The sequence below is a fragment of the Onychomys torridus genome, chromosome 6 (assembly GCF_903995425.1).
Source record: "Onychomys torridus chromosome 6, mOncTor1.1, whole genome shotgun sequence".
Lineage (NCBI taxonomy): Eukaryota > Metazoa > Chordata > Mammalia > Rodentia > Cricetidae > Onychomys > Onychomys torridus.
The window spans coordinates 121,694,448-121,712,984 of record NC_050448.1 but is presented as its reverse complement, the minus strand read 5'-3'; the positions used below and the strand labels follow the sequence as shown (position 1 = coordinate 121,712,984).

The 18,537-nt window shown below is 43.4% G+C and overlaps 1 protein-coding gene across 10 annotated transcripts in view; it reads right to left on the bottom strand.

Annotated features, from left to right (window-relative positions):
• Nucleotides 1-1,065: 1,065 nt before the first annotated feature.
• LOC118585450 (SSX family member 2 interacting protein) overlaps nucleotides 1,066-18,537 on the bottom strand; it is a 38,345-nt gene continuing 20,873 nt past the window's right edge. For 9 of the 10 annotated variants that reach the window (XM_036190061.1, XM_036190065.1, XM_036190060.1 and 6 more), the window contains 8 exons: nucleotides 17,180-17,255; nucleotides 16,925-17,105; nucleotides 12,708-12,858; nucleotides 10,942-11,078; nucleotides 10,461-10,634; nucleotides 7,073-7,187; nucleotides 5,834-5,999; nucleotides 1,066-4,569 (listed from right to left, as the gene is read on the bottom strand). In XM_036190061.1, the coding sequence (XP_036045954.1) occupies nucleotides 4,392-4,569; nucleotides 5,834-5,999; nucleotides 7,073-7,187; nucleotides 10,461-10,634; nucleotides 10,942-11,078; nucleotides 12,708-12,858; nucleotides 16,925-17,105; nucleotides 17,180-17,255 (1,178 nt within the window). In that variant the 3' untranslated portion in view covers nucleotides 1,066-4,391. The remainder of the gene's footprint in view (nucleotides 4,570-5,833; nucleotides 6,000-7,072; nucleotides 7,188-10,460; nucleotides 10,635-10,941; nucleotides 11,079-12,707; nucleotides 12,859-16,924; nucleotides 17,106-17,179; nucleotides 17,256-18,537) is intronic. The other variant, XM_036190070.1, reaches the window with a different exon arrangement.

Sequence of the window (18,537 nt, the reverse complement as noted above, 5' to 3'; positions counted from 1 at the left end):
CCACATAGGCCAAGAAGTGCATTTCACCAAACCTCTGCACCAAGTGAACGTCAGCCATACAGGGTTACTGTGAGTCCACACTAGGCCAGAATTGAAAATTTAAACAATTCAGGAACTGCAGCACTGCTGAGGAGACAGGAGATGGGGACCAGGAGACACCCATGCTCCAGTTTCACACTCACTAGTTCTGAGGCCGAGGGCTATCATTTAACACGGGCTTGTTATTAAATCTTAAAAGAAGGCTGTTAATATTCTTTCAGAGGTCTACTGAAAGAGCCAAAACAAAATGTGCTCTGTACACTATATTTTAATAATTAAATAGGTAAAATACCATTTAAACATTTTAAAATGTGTTATGAAAAAGATTTTTGAATATAAGCCTTAAACTAAACATTTCTTCCAAAGATAAAGAATACTTGAAGCTTCCATAGTCACCAGTAAACCCACTGCAGAATTGTGCTTTTGTAGTAACTGAGTGGAAGAAATATCAGGATCAAGGACATCCCACAGCCTTGGACTGTAAAAAGCTGTTTATCTCCCTCCACTGTTTGCAGTTAGGCTGCAGGTGAAAGGCTTGCCTTTCAGGTCTGGACCTTAAGAAGATGACACACCATCACCAATCAGCTCTTTATGATCTGATAGCCCTGGATCCTGTCCTTGACTGAGATAAAGATGGGCTGCCTCAGCCACACAGAACTTCCACCCTGTGTGACTTTCACCATGTGTACTGGGATCAACTCTACCCTAAAACTCCGCAAAGCACCAAGCACAGGCATTAGAGACACAGAAAAGCTACCATCTTAGCAGGCAGAGCTTTAGAACTGAGGCCAGTCCCTTCTTCCAATGAAGATGTGCGGCTTAATTAAACCCATCAATACTTAACAACTTCCCAACAGACCTTATGCTGCTATCGGTTAAATGGTACACTTGATAAAGATATCCAGAGTTTTAAACAGGCAAACACTGATGTGAGTCTGCCTACACCACTGGCTGACAGTATGTCCTGAGCCCTTTGAAATGTGCTATTCCTAAGGGTTCACAAAAATAAAACTTCAACTAGTCAACTGGCGGTTTTAGATCAAATCATTTAATCAGTAGTCAGTAGTCCATTTCATTCTAATTTACATTCAGCCCCAGGAGAAAAAAAATCACCGAACACTCAATTTAGAAAACAGACTAAAATCACCCATTTCATGATCACACCTGCATGCTCACATCTCTGCTTCATTTCTATTGGATGATAATCCATTCCTCCCCTGTGGGGATAAAGTCTTATCTGCTTTGCATATCAACATTTGTGAAAAACAAACCCTGCAAACCAATAAATGTATTCCACAGTGCATCCCACAGGAAATACCAGCAGGACTCATGGGAGCCAAGCACCGCTGTTATGAAATGGGCAAGGGACCTGCAACAGTCCAGATGTGTGACTGACACACTTAGGGCAACTGGCATTCAACTCTGGGATTCTCAACGATCTGCTGAGTATGGCCATCTTCTGATCCTTGGGCCCACATGACAAACCCTGTCATAACAGCAGGCCCCCCACCCATGTTTACTGAATGGAAGAGTAAACACGAACATAGAGCAAAGTGTATTTACTGAAGTTCCACGATTCAACCCAAGAACATGTTCTACACCAGTATATATACGTCTAAGAATTTTTACAGCAGGGCAGTCAGAGAAGGGCTTTGTTAACTCACAGTGCTCCAAGCTTTCACACTTTAGAAGCTGCCCCTGGGGCCCCAAGGCTTTTCAGATGGACCATAGGGGAGGTTAAAACTGGATTTCAAGCACTCTCTCATCATGCACCATAGAATATGTTTTCCCACAACAATCAGGTTATTACAAAGCCTTTGGACAATCCTACTTAGCTGGGATAGGAACCACAGAATTATTTCCAAACAACATATTGTATTTCATTTATACAATGAGGCAAACAACTTGCTAAGGATAGTACTGTAAACTTAAGTCATTTAATATTTGCTTCTGTAAGAAAATACTTCTTTATTAAATCTTAGCCATGGTTTTCTCCTGTCATTGATTTTTCTATTAAGTTTTTAATCATTGTAAATAATAGTTACTTAAGAGTAGGAAACTATCTCAAGTTTTCAGTGCCAATTTTAAGCTTTGAAAATTCAAAATGGGTATGTCAAGTATGTAAAAACCAACTTGAGGTACAAAGTTTCAGATTTCTACATTAACAAACAATAACAATATTGATAAAGCACATACAATTACCAGGAGGCGTTTGAGCCGAAGGATGCTGGCACTATTGATCCAGTCATGAGACCAGCACGGCTGCATTGCCTGCACACTGCAAATGACTGCAAAAAAAGGGCAGAGTCCCAGGAGCTTTCCAACACAGACTGCCCTCTGGCCCACCTCTGGGAAGTCTGTGTGATTAGGGATCATTTTAGAGTTGGAGTGGGCAGCAAACAAGAGAGCTAGGAAGATGTGCAGCTTCTGGCAGGTTCATGCATACCCCTAAAGCAAAGGGAACTGGCTTTCTTCTATGGTTTCCTCTGCACCTGAAACTGAAAGTCTCAGGGATTTCTTTGCAGTATGGGAATTCAGCCTGTGCTGAAATGCAAACACAGCAAAAAAGCAGGTGTTCCTTTCCAGAAATCCCTCCTCATGGAATAAGCAGTTATGATGAAAACCAGGAATGTTTGTATCTGGCAAAGGCTGTCATGGAGACAGAGCCCTGTGGGGGTGTGGGTTAGGAATAATCAGTAACTACTTCACAACTTTGATTGCCTTCTTCAGCAGCAAGGTAATTATATATATCCCAGCTGGGTTTCCTCCTCTGGACTACAGTAGTGTCTCTGAAATGTCACATCTTAAAGGGTGAAGAAGTGATTGTACACCAGACTGAAGGTAGAGGCTCACACTCTCAAGCTAGCTCCTGGAACTGTGAGCATGCTTGGTAGTGACAGAAGGCTTTCTCAACAGCAAAGCCTCATGGGGCCATGCTGTCTTACCAGCCCCAGACAAATGGCTGCTGCTGCACGACCTCACCGTCACAGAGTGAGTGAACAACACAGTTTTCTCTTTTGGTAGCATGATAAATTTAATGCAACAGCCACAACGGGGCAAGGAAAAAGAGTGGCAGACGGGACTGACCTGCATCGCTGAGCAAGGACTGCGTAGGCTTCTATGTGCAGAGATAAGCAGGGGAGGCACTTAAAAGCTTTTGGATGAAAATCCATCCAGGAGAAGTCTGGGCCTAGGTCTACTTTGATTACTGTCGTCATTGCTATTGATAGTAACATACTTCTTATGAAGAAACATGCAGCACAAACGTTAGAGACAAAAGAGCCTAAGACCGTTCTGAAAATGAAATGACAAGAGTCCAGAATGTCATGTCTCAGTTATAAAAGTCAATGTTTCACACTGTCTTACTTCTTTAGCAGTAGTGGCTAGTGGAAAATTTTTAATTACAAAATTATTGGCAATGATATAAAGCCCTGGCTGGTACAGATATTACTGTACTGGCACCCATTTGGTAAGGAAAATATCACCATCCAGCTATCTTAAATATCCTTTATCATCCAAACATCTTAAACCAATGCTCTTATATTGTTATTCAAAGATATTTTTGTCTTTCCCCCATTACTCTATAATCAATATTCCTCTTAGAAATGATAACATTCACATATATAAAATAAAATATAATGCTTTAAAAATCTCAAAAATGTAATGTTAGTAGTTCTAGTTATCTGAATTCAGTTTTCATGGAGTGGCTTTGAATTTTTATTGCCTAGATGGCTTAAAAATAAAATCTTAAATATCATGTGGCAGTTGTCCTAACACATCTGTAAACACAATGCCACTGAAAACATTTTTATTGGCATGAAATACTACACTCAAGCATTGTGTGAAATTTTGAAACTTTAAAGCCTCTTAACATAATCATGTATATCTATGTACAGAACATACATAAATTTTACTTTATGTAAAACATATGAAAGAGGTAATCCCAAAATCACACTAAACATAATAAATATAGAACTTGCTTTGTTAAAAATCTACAGTATACATTCAAGTAAAGGCTAAACTTCCAATGCCAACCATATTTGGGACAAAAGTTTAATGTTTACAACAGTCAGTCCCCTAAAAGTGCTATTTTCAATACCTGGAAGGGAAGTCCATTCCAGTGCTTCTGTCCCACCCAAACATCATACATCCCTCTGCTCACAGAGCCAGATGCTTCTGCTACTCACACACCCAAAGCTTTTGCATCCTTTTAAATTGCTTAGCATTGTAGCTCTTTGGGGGAAGACCGGGAAGTCCAGACAAACAACCCAGACCATATTAAATTAGATGACTGACTTTATGATACACCCTGTTTAACTCAGATTTTAGTGAGAACACTGCAGTCTATGCATCTAAGGTAAGTCGTCTCTTTCCACGTGAGAAGTTGTGTACGTCGAGGAGCATCCACTGTAGCAACCTTCTCGTGAGCCAGGTCTTGACACCACGCTCCATTTCTGAGTTGTACACTCTCGTCCAACCTCATTTGGTTTAGTTTCTTCAGGAGTTATGGTCAGCACATTGATTGAACTCCTGGAAAAAGTAAGGTAAATCTTAATAACTAATTGCCTGCTCTTTTATTACGGTTTAGAGCAGATGTTCCTAAACACATTGAGTCAGACTGCCCCGTGCTAACAATACATTTGGGAAAGCATTTAAGAAAGTAAGAGGGACACACAGAACTAGCTCTATTTGAGACTTCCATTTACCACAGGAGGTACAGATTCTGAGCGGCAAGAACAATGTGCAGATCAGTGTCCTCTTCCTGTAATTAACTTGCTGGCTTTTGTATTCCAAAGAACCATGAGTTCTCATCTCAACAGTGCCTTCCAACTAGCTCTCCCAGCCATCATACTGACTCATAATCTCTCTCCCAGAGAAAAGTGGAGTATGTTTTTTTAAAGCTCGTGTTTTTCTTCCCCCTCCTCTTAATAGTTGCTCCGTAGCTCTTAGAAGATTACTGGCCTAGCCGGGCGGTGGTGGCACACGCCTTTAATCCCAGCACTCGGGAGGCAGAGCCAGGCAGATCTCTGTGAGTTCGAGGCCAGCCTGGGCTACCAAGTGAATTCCAGGAAAGGTGCAAAGCAACACAGGGAAACCCTGTCTTGAAAAACCAAAAAAAAAAAAAAAAAAAAGATTACTGACCTAAAAATACAGACTAAATTATTTTATAAAATGATATGTACGGGTTGCCTAAGGGTAGAGACTAAACTGCATTAATACTCTGACTTTGGCATGAATCTCCTTTATCACCCATGAGGAAGTGGCTTTTCTTGGCTCTCTGCCTTTCAATACCAGTGCGATGGGCATACCAAAGAAACTTAACTATGTACTCTGAAAAACTAGCAAAATGGCAACCTTCAATGCAATTAAAGTATTTAAGTGATTCCTGAAATGAGTCACCCCTGTCTCTCTTTTAAGTCAGGGTCTCACTATGCAACCCCGACTGACTTAGAACATTCACTGCGTTGAAGTTCACTATGTACACCAAGCCTGCCTCTGACTTGGAGAGATTCACTTGCCTCTGTCTCCTGAGTGCTGGCATGAAAGCTGTGTACCATCACGGCTGGTCCATAAGTCTATACTTTAAATGTAGAATAAGCCACATCCTCCTTTGTTTGCCACTAGACTTCTATACTGAGCACAAGCCTCACACACTGGGAATCTCTGTGCAACCAGAATCTAACTTCTCTCCAAAGCCTCTACTGTCACAAATACTACATATAACAACTTCTCCTAAGCAGCACAATGTTAACCACTTTAGAAGTATGTGAAAATGTCATTTCAAAACAAATACCTGTGTTCAGACACACAAGTGTGTGTCTGGCAAATGTCTGAAGTAGAAGGTGAAGCAGGAAGAGATTTAGTCAGTTTTGATGTGCAAGCTGGTGCCCCATTAGCCACATTGTGTGGTTTCTTTTGTCGTGGCCGGGAGTGCACTATAAGATTGTCTGGATCAGAACCTGTTTTGTAGAAGTAAGGGAAAGAGTGGGGCACATGGTAAAACATCAAACATAATGAAGACAGTCAATCAGGAATAATCATTGCAATTTGGAGTGGGATTTGAGAAAGAACATATTAACTGCCTTCTCTGTCACATACTTTGCAAATAGAAGGGTCTAGCTTAAAAATGGTCAATACCTAAAATCAACAAGGAATCTTAAAAGTTCTTATTAATGAAACTCAAACCTGAGGCCAGTTATTGGGGTGATTGCTGGAAGATCAGAGACACAGAACAAGCCACAGCTATCTCACCTTGCTAGTTCCTCAGGTGATCCTGTTTCCTCAGGCTGGAAGCTTCTGAGTCCTCCTCCACATGAATCTCAGCTGAACTGTGTTGCTCCAAAGCCTGAACACTTAACCAACCAGATGCTTAACTAACTACATGCTTTACTCTTTTTTAGTTCCCGGTCCTCACGCCTTATATACCTTTCTCTTTCTGCACCAACTCCCTGGGATTAAAGGTTGGGTTTCTGGGGTTAAAGGCGTGGGTCCCCATGCTTAGCAGTTTCTAAAGTGGCCTTGAACTCAGAGATCCGGCTAGCTCTGCCTCCCAAGTGCTGGGATTAAAGGCGTGCACCACCACCGCCCAACTTCTGCTATGGCTTTGTTCTAGTGGCTGTCTGTTCTCTGACCCCAGATTTGTTTATTTCGGGGACCACACAATATTTCAGGGAACACAATACCCACCACAATCAATCTTCAAAAACATGGCATTATTATACACTCACAAAAATACTTTTTATATGCAAGGTTCTCCTCTGGGCTCTACTGTGATTTCAGTAAATAACCCAGTAAGTTGATTTTGGGGCTGGGGGCACTGTTCCTTGTTGAGTTGGAGCCTATTATGGGTTGAATTCTGGGGTTTGCTTGCCAGCACCTGAACACACAGGTGAGAAGAGATCAAAAATAGGAAATGCTTCATGAAGATGAAGTCTTGGCTCCACACACAGATCATCCTGTGCAATGTGAGGCTGCACGCTCACCTCTGCACTTGCCGTGCACGCATCAGAGTAAATGGCTTGTGAACACTTACTTCCTGAGAAGGCACTGAACAGTTTCACATTTTCTGAGTTCTGGTGGTCAAAGGTCGTCATGTTTAAGAACTGCTGCTTCAACCAGCTGGCTCTTTCTTCTTCAAATGCCTTCCTCTAGGGGGACAACAAACCAGAGAGTTGGCAAGTATTTCACTGTCATTTCCCATAACTTCTCCAACTCTTTCCTCTCGGGGCCCTGAATAGATCTTGAAGGAAATAGTCGCCTAGAAACTAAAAGATGCTTGAGAAAATGATATTTTGAAAAATGGGGGCTGAAGAGATGGTGCAATGGTTAAGAGCACTTGTTGCTCTTACAGAGGACCTGGATTCGATTCCAAGTACCCATCTGGTGGCTCACAACCTTCAGTAACACCAGTTCCAGGGAATGCGATAGCCTCTTCTGGCCTCTAAAGACACCAGGCACACATGGTGCACAGACACATGCCTTCAGGTAAAACACTCTCAAACATAAATAGTAACTTTCGAATAAACTAAGTAATACTAAGTCAGAGACCTACTACTCCAACAACTGCTGCTTTCCCATGAACAGAGTGTTAGCAGAAGTTCTGAACACAGAACACTCGACCACAGAACTGATATCAGAACAACATCCTGCTTCATCAGTCAGTCACCTGGAAATGGCCTTCTGATTCATCAGGCATTTCTTCTGTCCTCTAGCCACCTGCCATGGCCACGGCTACTGAGCCACCAGAGGGCAGGCACAGGTTACACCAAGCACCCCCTCATCAGCAGAGGACGCCTAAACCACACTTTCCCTCATCTCTATGACTGCTCACTCTCACCTGTGTCTACAAGCAGACACGTTCTCAGACAGCTGCAAGGACACGTGAACAGCTGTGGCTTGATGGAAGGGACTTTACAGTTGTGGAGGGAACTGGTGTTAGCCCTTAAATAACCAGCACCGAGTCTGCCATGCATAAACGGGAGCATGAAATCAGACAGCAAGAAAACCAATGGCAGAAGTGGAAAAAAGGCCAAGACATGAACTGGCCGCAGATAACAATGTTTCAAAAGTTCTGAAAATACTGTCCACATATTAAAAGATTCATAAGGGAAATTATAAATTCTGAAGTAAATAATAAAGCTGATCCTGAAGACAGTTTGGTGACTAAAACAAGAGAATATGTAGAACTTAGAACCCACCGTCAGCCACAGACACACCTAACAGCATGGACAAGTCAAACACAGGGAAACAAGCAGAAGAGACATTAGCCTCTTCCGGATGAAAAACCTAGGATGTATCCTGGCAAAATCAGGAACTACGAAAACCCCATAAACTTCCACAGAAGGTATGTGGGCGGGTGCCCCACAAAATCACCACAAAGTAACATAGGCTATGTTGTCATCTAGATCCTCAGCAACAACAAAACTTACAATAAATGAATAATTCTTTTAATTTTTGAGGTGAAAGCTACAAGTTCAAACTAAACAGCCAGCTGATGCAATCTAACATCCTTCTAGAAATTCCAGTATTCAGAATGGTTGTCATCATGCCTTGTTTCTTCTGAAGAGGTGACCTGTGACAGGGACAGAGTAGAAGGACTAACCAGTGGCAGGGACACAGTGGCAGAGTCTGACTCAGCAGATCACAACACAGACTAGAGAGTGATACAGCCTTCCTGGCAGGCAAAGTCTTATGGATTTTAGGGCCAAGACTAGCTAGGAGCAGGAGGATTGCCTTGCATGTGTGAGGCCCTGGATTCGACCCCCATCATTTATGTGTTCAAATGTAGGATTTGTTTATAGAATGAGTAATGCCACATAATCATATTATCAACATCATTTTCTGGCTTTCCATTTCTAACCCAACTTTGGACAAATGACCCTATTTATAGACATTCTACAGTATAGGACAGAAGGTCTATGTGGTAGCACTCGGACAATGAAAACAATCTCATAAGACTGCAAAGTGAAGGGACAAGCAAGAGAGGTGGGGAAAGGCTAATACAATGATTTCCACTTAACACAGTGGCATATGCCTTTAATTCCCACACTCAGGAGGCAGATCTCTGTGAGTTCGTGGCCAGTCCTGTAAAGCAAGTCCAGCGTAACAGAGACTGTTCCAAAATAAAACAAAAATGCCTATTGGTAATTTTCTGAGAATTTTAACTTTTATAGTATTTTGACCTTTTTTTTAAAAAGATTTCATTTTTATTTTATGTGTATGGATGCCTGAATATATGTGCACCACATTTGCCTGGTGCCCATGGAGGTCAAAGAAGGCCTCCTCCCCTGGAAATGGAGTTATAGATGGCTGTGAGTGCTGGGAACCCAGTCAGGGCCCTATGTAAAAGCAGCAAATACCCTCTCCAGCTCTGAAATGGGATTAAAAGCTTGTGCCACCAAACACAGCTTCAAATAGACATTTTTCTTAGTCAGTGTTATTTCTAAGGGTTAAAATTGGAGATAAAGAGGACACTGTCTCACTCCACAATATTTTGTATAGGTTGAGTTTAAAACCATATGGAGCCGGTGGCACACGCCTTTATCCCCAGCACTCGGGAGCCAAAGCCAGGTGGATCTCTGTGAGTTCAAGGCCAGCCTGGGCTACAGAGTGAGATCCAGGAAAGGTGCAAAGTTACACAGAGAAACCCTGTCTCAAAAACAAAACAAAACAAACCAAACCCATATTGAAACATGGTGTCTTTAATTTTTGAAAGGACACTATGGAGGCAATGTATTGCTGACAGACATACATGATGAAAAATCCAAACCGCTAACTTGTATACATTCCTCTATGAGGACTGGGAGACAGAATCTTTTCCTGTGCTTTCTTTTCTATTAAACAAGGATGCTGCTGGTACTACCTTCTGCACCACATGTACTGACAGTACATAAGTGATAGATACCCAAAAGGAACTGAAGATCTAACAGAAGACCATCCATAGAGGCTCAGCCCCTTCAATTTCCAACTGACTCCATGATGGAAGAGCCACTCAGACTACGAAACTCAGTTGGTAGACAGCACTACCAGCCAAAACTGAAGGAAAGACCCAATCCATCAAAGTCCGTATTTCTTGGAAAGTCTCTAAAGGTACTAACCTTGCTTTTTGGCTTCTGTAGTTCTGCTTCTGGCTAACTGTTCTTGTTAACTGAAGTATGTCAACTCAAGATTTGGTTTTTGTACTTAAAAGCTCAGCCGGAGGAAGGCTGGTATCCCAAACATACAATGTAGTCACTGGCCAGATAATAAAGACTTTCTATTGGCTTAAACCTATGTCTGTGCAGTCTTCTCGGGTAGATACCACACAACAGTAAGCTGGTCAGTGTGACACTTCAGATCAAATGGACAGCAAAGACAGGTGGGATCCAGGAAGTGTTTACCCCCAACACCTGTGCCCAACGCAGCAGTGCTGTAGAGCTCACCTCCAGCCCCAAGCGGATTGCAGCTTCTGTAAAGCTTCGTCTTTCTCTCTCAAAGTTCTTTTTTTGCTCTTTAAAAAGGGACCACTCTTCTTTGAGGCGTTCCTTTTCTTCCAGCAAGTAACAGTCTCGCAACAGTGAGGTGGTGTCGTCATCACACGCAGTGGCCAGCTGCTGCTATTAAATTTTAAAACACGCTAAGTCAGGAAGCCCACAGTTCATGCACACTCAAGTGAAAGTGAGGAAGAGGGGTCAAAGCTTGGCTGAGGACATAAACTAAGAAGAATCAGCAAGCCAATGAGAACCTGCTTTCCCAGGTGCTGCTGCCTCCCTCGGCAAAGCAGGACCACGTGAAGAAGGGATGCAGCTTATTAACTGCTGGTGCAGAACTCAACTGCAGTGGGAAACGTCACCTCTACCGACCCGGGGACAGAGGAGCAAAGGTGGAGCAGGTTCAGTAGCATCCTGCGCCACTCCCGTCTACCTGCAAGAGCTGCTGCTGTGCTCGGATCATTTCCTTACACTGCTGGATCTCCAACTCCAGCTTCTCCGTCTCCTGTTCATGGTCTTGTCGGGAGATGACGTCCTCATCACTGAGCCCTTCTAAGTGGACCTTTGAAACTGACAGAACCCCAGTATGCTGGTTAGGTTGTTGTCACCTTGGCACAAGCTAGGGCCATCTCAGGAGAGGGCACCTCCACTGAGAAATGCTCCATCAGACTGCTCTGTGAGCAAGCCTGTGAGGCATCTTCTTCACTAATGATTCTTTATTTGTTTTTAGAGACAGGGTTTCTCTGTGTAGCCCTGGCTGTCCTGGAGCTGGCTCTGTAGACCAGGCTGGCCTTGTGGGAAGGCTCAGCTCAGTATGGTGGGGCCGCCACTCTGAAGGTGGTCTTGGGCCGTATAAGAAAGCAGGTTAAGGAAGCCAGATGAGCAAGCCAGTAAGCAGCACTCCTCCATGGTCTCTGCTTCAGTTCCTGCCCTGACTTCCCTTCACGATGGTCTGTGGGCTATAAGGTAAAATAAACCCTTTCCTCCTGAGCTGCTTCTGGTCATGGTGTTTAGTCAAACAATAGAAACCCTGACTAGAACAGCCAGAACTAGGCACAGGCTTTAAAGCCACTGTCTGCTTACGTTACTCTTGAACAGACATTTAAAAATAAAAAACTCTCACACCTTTTCCCTTTCTGGGATTCTCACAGGTTTTGTAAAAGGAAGTTATTTTCTTTAACATTTTACATTTTCCTAAGTTATAACAAAATTAAATGTTTTAAGGCAAAACATATCCAAGTTCTAACTATACAGTTATATAACTTTAGGGCTAAACAGATTTACAAATAAGCATTGTTGCCAACATTTAACTTATAAACCACATTTATTTAAGACTATCATGAGAAGATTAAGAATACACCTCACTGTGCCTCTGGTTCTTGATACCCAGTCTTCAGGAGCTGCTGGCCCAGGCACAGAAGAATACTAACAAACCCCACAAATGCACACACAGTTTCTGACGGTGACCAACAGAGTGGTGCAGTGCTACCAACTGTGTACTCTCACCTTAAATCCACAAGACTAGAGTCCAGGCATGCTCCTTAATGAACAGCAATGATGAAATGAGTTCATTTCATGCAAATTAACGGGGAACTATAAGAACTGTGATATCTGCCTTTACAACTTACAGCATTAGTAATAAAATTGATTATTACTAAATAGAAATTTTAGTGTTGAAGAAATGGCTGAGGATAAAAGTGTACTCTGCTCCGTAGAGGTCCCAGGTTCTGTTTCTGGCACCTATTTCAGCTCTAGGGAAGCCAACACCTCTGGCCTCCACAAGAACCTACAGTCACATGATTTACCCATTTGCAGACAAACACATATTTATTTAAAAAATAAATCTTAAAAAATACAAAATTTAACTTTCCTGACTTAAAAGCATGCAGACTGTAATACACATTAAAATGGCTCACCTTCATACTCTTGAGTTACAAGTTACTGAGTTCACTACTGAGCTGCACGGGGACATAGCACCAGAACCTGAGTGACCCTGCTCTCTCAGGTTGGTTCTGAAGCCAGGTGCATCTCTCCCAGTGAATTCAAAGCTGGGGCAAACCAGACGGAACTGGATACTCAGAGCAGCAGGCTGAGCTGTGAGCAGCAACTCTGAGGCCATAGTACCGATGTCTAAGCAACTGGACAGCAACAGTTTACATCACAGCCCATTTTGCATGCACTGGAGCAGTAGTTAGTTACCTTGGTTATCAAGCTTTTCTACATGACTTTTCAAAATTCTCCACTGTTTTCTGATGCTGTTTGTAAGCTGCTCTCTCACGGTATCACAGGAAAGGCCCCATACGCTCTCTCTGCTCAGCTCCCCAGCATCATCTTCAATATCAGAGATAACCTATAGCACAGGGAAAAATAATAGGAAAGACCAGCAGCTTACAGGGGCTTTACACCCAGGCAGCTGCACCAGACTGAAACAGTCTCTCTGCCCATTACCCAGTATCTTGTAACAACACAATTAACACTGAAGACAGAGACTCCCAAATTCAGATCTCTTTAAGTTGGACTCTGGCGGAGCTGTCTGAGGAGAGACAGCTGCTGTCTGTGTAGTACTGTGTTGGGATGCTGCCCCACATCGACTCCTCAAGCTGCAAAGAAGTAAACTCAGTCTTAGAGGCAGGCTTGGTGCCACACAGCCAACAGACAGGCAGGACTGAGATGGTCAACTTGTCTCTAAGTTAAACCTTTTGAAATTATCTACAGAGTCAAACAATCAATCCTAATTCTCCTATCATTTTATGGTGGAAATGTTTTTCTTTTTTTGTACCAAGACATGAAATTATAGGAAAATGTATCAATGTTGATTAATTTACCACAGAGAAACAATACTAAATGTGCAAACCAAACATGCATCCACATAAAATAGTCCTTTCCTTATTTGTTATTAACTTCAGAAAAGTCGAAATACATGATTATGAAAAATACCCCTCAGGAGAAAGACAGCAAAAGATTTTAAAAAAGAAGAGTCATTAGACCCTCAATCGTAGGCAAATGCAGCAGGACTGAAGAGCTGGCTAGAAGCTCTGACATCAGCACTGGAGTAACAGGGACCTGCTCTAAGCAGGGCAGGTGACTCAGGCGTGGCAGATGGCTCAGTGACAGCTCTAACCATCATCAGTCTCCAGGAGCTGTGACCCATTCAAAGCCTCTTAGGCTACAGACAACGCATGCCTCACCAGAGATGCAGGGGCCTGAGCACTTGGGAGTTAAGACACTTTGGGATTTTACAGTATCTCTCTCCTGTGTGTGTGTGTGTGTGTGTGTGTGTGTGTGTGTGTGTCTGTCTGTCAGGGATATGATGCAAGCCTAAACACTAACTCTATTTAAAATGTACCTTGTGTGCACAATTTGAAAGTAACTTTATGGTATATTTTTGTGCGGCTCACTGAGTCTCACTGAGCTGTCTCAGGAGATCAAATCTGCAATTTTCCAACTGCAGCATCATGTTACACTCCAAGCTGCAGCTTGTGGAGCAGGATGGATTCCTATTTTTCAGATCATGTGCTACACTTTGATTGTAAACCTGCCGTTACCTCTTACCAGGCTGGTGAGATGGCTCAGCAGGTACAGGCACCTGCCACCAAACTGGGCGACCTGAATTCGGTACCTGGGACTAACATGGTACATCGGTGGAAAAAGAGACACAACTCCCACAAGTTGCCCTCTGATCTCCATACTGCCCCCCAGAAAGTAAATTTGAAAAATTCCAAATAGCTAGGTGTGATTGCACATGCCTGAGAAATCCCAGCGCTAGGGAGGGTGAAAGCAGAGAGATTTTTAAGTTCTAGGCTAGCCTAGACTATGTAGCAAGATCCATTCTCAAAACAACAAACAAACAAACCAAATGACTACTTGTGTTCTTCTGTCCTGAACCTTCACTGGAGAGAATGGTGAAATTCCCTACGTTTTAAGAGAAAAGGAAGCAGGGAAAGAACTTTCCACAATAGGAAAATCACCTCTGACTTCCCTTAGCTCTGCATTGTGAGGAACCTCCGGGGACGTTACCATGCCTGACGAAGGGGAAGGCACTCCTGATTTCTTTCCCACTTCTGCTGACTAATAAAGTACTAGCCAACCCGGAACACACCTCATAAGTGATGTAATCTATGTTGGTCAAGTTCACAACTAGCTGAAAGTGACAGACTTTGAGAGAAAAACCTAAGTTTAAAGCAGGTATTAATATTAAGAAGTTGTAAAAGAACACAGTGGTACCCTTGTTCTAAAGTCACATTTTGAGGAGGAAGAGCATACATTAACATTCATCACCATATATTATTTTAATATTAGTTACTGACATTAACCTTACTGTCCCTGGTTTAGAAATCAGCCGTACTCATGGGTATGTAGATACAGGGAAATCAGGACACATAAGGGTTTGTTTGAGTACTACCTATAATTCCAGGCATCCACTTTGGGACACAAAGTGCGTTAATATTTAAAAAAAAAAAAAAAGGCAAGGTGGTGAGATGGGCTTCTCAGCTGGCCAATTTAAGAGCCCACAAGGGGCTGGAGAGATGGCTCAGAGGTTAAGAGCATTGACTGCTCTTCCAGAAGTCCTGAGTTCAATCCCAGCACCCACATGGTGGCTCACAGCCATCTATAAAGATCTGGCACCCCCTTCTGGCATGCAAGGATACATGGAGGAAGAAAGTTGTATACATAATAAATAAATAAATCTTAAAAAAAAAAAAAAGAGCCCACAAAATAAACAATCTTTGAAGATGGGCTTACAAAATGTACTTCAGTGGCCTGGCTAGCAATTGAAAGACCTGATATCCAACTGTTATCTTCAGATTTTAACCACTGTGACCTTAAGTTCAAGGCCAGAACTTGGGTTCTCATGGCAGGTGCTTGAGTCAAGCAGGCTTTCTCCGTGCTTTCTACCTTGAGAGCATCTACTTGTTTGGGAAGAAAATACTCCACAGTTGCTCTTTGTGATGTCTTCTTTGACTGAGCAGCAATGTGGTAACCGTTTCTCTACATGTCTATCCCTTCCCAAAGTGCTTCTTGAAGGAACTGTCAAAACCTTAGCTTTGTCTTTTTGGGACTTAGAATACAGCGAGCTTCTATTAAAGTGTGGACTGAATGTTTCTTGAGCTCCAAAGAGACAACATGGTATTTGTTGTATATTTGTTTGTGTTCTAACAAATAAAGCTTGCCTGGAGATCAGAGTGCAGAGTTAGCCACTAGTTAACTATAGAGGCCAGGCAGTGGTGGCACACACCTTTAATCCCAGCACTTGGGAAGAGGAAGCAGGAAGATCATTTCAAGGCCACCCTGGGCTACATGAGATTGAACCAGTCTAAAAGAGAAACGGAGCCAGGTGGTGATGACTCATGCCTGTGATCCCAGCACAAGGGAGGTGGAGACAGGATCACCACATTCAGTCTGAATTCTCTAGTGGCTGCCGCTCTGCTTCTCTGATCTTTCAGCTTTCAGCCTCCATATCTGACTCCAGGTTTTTATTGTTAAGACTAATTATGATCACGCTTAGGTACTGAAGACCATCACACATAGCATGGTGGGTGGGTGAGGGCAGATGCAAATTCAATTCTATTCCTGCTCTGTACGCTGTGCTATTAACTACTGTGCCTCAGTTTGCTCACATCTAAGATGGGTATAATTAAAGTCTAGTCCAATTATTATAACATTTTAAGAATTATAATGCTGGAAATCACTTCCAGGAGAAATATAACTGAGATGATGCTCATGAAGTACCAGATGACCATCTCCAGATGATTTCTGGGATGTGCCTGGAAACACCCAGGGGCAATTTTCAGTTGTCACAGTGACTACAGGGGCAGAGCACTGACTGTACTGTGCAAAATCCTGCAGTGATATATTGTGTCCCCCAATATATTGTGCATCCTAATAAACTTATCTGGGGTTAGAGGATGAACAGCCACTAGGTAGACAGAGGCCAGAAAATGGTGGCACACACGCCTTCAATCCTGTCACTTGGGAGGCAGAGATCCACATGGATCTCTGTGAGTTTAAAGCCACACTGGAAACAGCCAGGCATGGTGACTCACGCCTTTAATCCAGGAAGTGATGGCAGAAAGCAGAAAGGTATATAATTTGTGAAAACCAGGAACTATTGCTGGTTAAGCTTTTAGGCTTTTGAACAGCAGTTCAACTGAGACCCTCAGGGGTGAGGACACAGAGGCTTCCAGTCTGAGGATTCGTGGAAACAGCTGAGTAATTGGCAAGGTGAGGTGGTTGTGGCTTATTCTGCTTCTCTGATCATTCAGTGGTCACCCCAATACCTGGCTCTGGGTTTGTTTTTATTAATAAGAACTTGTAAGATTCCTGCTACAAAACCCTCTTGGTGCCCTCACTGCGTCACCTAGCCGGGGTGTGAACTGCGTGGGTTAGCAGCCTAGGCTGGCGTCAGAGGCACTTACAACAGTGCCTGTGCTATCGTCCGCCCTTTCCCTGGGTTTCTTCTTCTGGGGAGAGAGAAGAGAAATCATCTCCTTCTTCATCTGCTGGAGGACCTTCTTCAGCTCAGCATTCTCCATCAGGATCTGCTTCTGGCGGTACTCATAATCATTCAGCAGGACTCTGTACATTTCGTCTTCATTCCTGGGGAGAGACCACGGTGTGAGAACACACGGTGACAGCAACCCTGGTCACACCGTCAGGTCACGTGGCTGTACCTGGCTTCTGTTTTATCAGTCCTCCATGAGCCTCGTTTTCCATCAGCTCGACCCACGTAATTTAAAACGTCCATGGCTACAAATGGAAGCACAAAACATAATCAGTCTCTACCATGCGCTTAAAACTCTTGCTGGGCAGTGGTGGTGCATGCCTTTAATCCCAGCACTCAGGAGGCAGAGCCAGGCGGATCTCTGTGAGTTCGAGGCCAGCCTGGGCTACCAAGTGAGTCCCAGGAAAGGTGCAAAGCTACACAGAGAAACCCTGTCTCAAAAAACAAACAAACAAAACAAAACAAAAAAAAAACCCTACCACACTGGAGACATACGAGGGACCAAAGCTGACCTGGGACATAGGCCAGGACCCTTCAAATACCCTGGGGCTTGGCAGGTTCTTCAGATGCTAAGCTCACTTCTCCCCTGGCAGTGGGGAGGAGAGAAATACCCTCCAGTTCCTAAGGATCAGGGATGCACTCAATGGAGGGAGCACAGTGTCTGGCACACGACATTACTCGTCCTATTAACTTCACTATCAGGGCCCGCCGCCAACTCCTGACCACCAGGCTTTCCCAGAACTCAGCCACAGCTGCCTGTTTACACACTGCCACAGCAGAGGAAGCACTCACGCTGAACCTACTCGCTGCTCTATGAACCACATCACTGTTGTCGTCTTCCCCAGAAGCAGTCAGACTCATTTCACGTAAGAAAATGGTTATTCTAATTTCAAATAAGAAGAAATTTATCATTTCTGATTGGGTTTGAGAAAAGAACAGCTACCCACCCCAGCTGCTGCTGCCATGGCCGCCACTTACAAAGCGAACTCCAAAATCATCCTTCTTTTGAAGTTCAGAAGCCACTGTGATGCTTCCTATCTCCAGTTCTTTCTACGGAACCCCTGTCCTCTGGCTTACTTCTCAACTCTACACTCGACACGTTAAACAAACACTTGTGTGGTAGTTGGATGACAATGGCCTGCAGGGATCCTATGTTTGAATACTAGGTCCCCAGTCAGTGGAACTGTTTGGGAAGACTTAGGAGGTGTGGCCTTGTGGGAAGAGGTCTGTCACTAGGGTGGGCTTTGGCTCTTCCTGCTCATCGCTGTCTCAGATGTAAGCTCTCAGCAGTGCTCTGGCACCATGCCTGTCTGCCGCCGCCACACCCTTCCCAGGACAGTCACTGACTGCCATCTGAAACTGAAAGCCCTATAAGCTTTCCTATAAGTTGCCTTGGTTACTTTATAGCAATAGGAAAGTAATTAAGACAACACGTAACTGGTGATGCAAACTAAAACAACCCGTTTTTGTTTCCCCCCACCAGTCAGTTGTCTCAATTTGCAGTTTACCTGGAAATACCTGAATTCT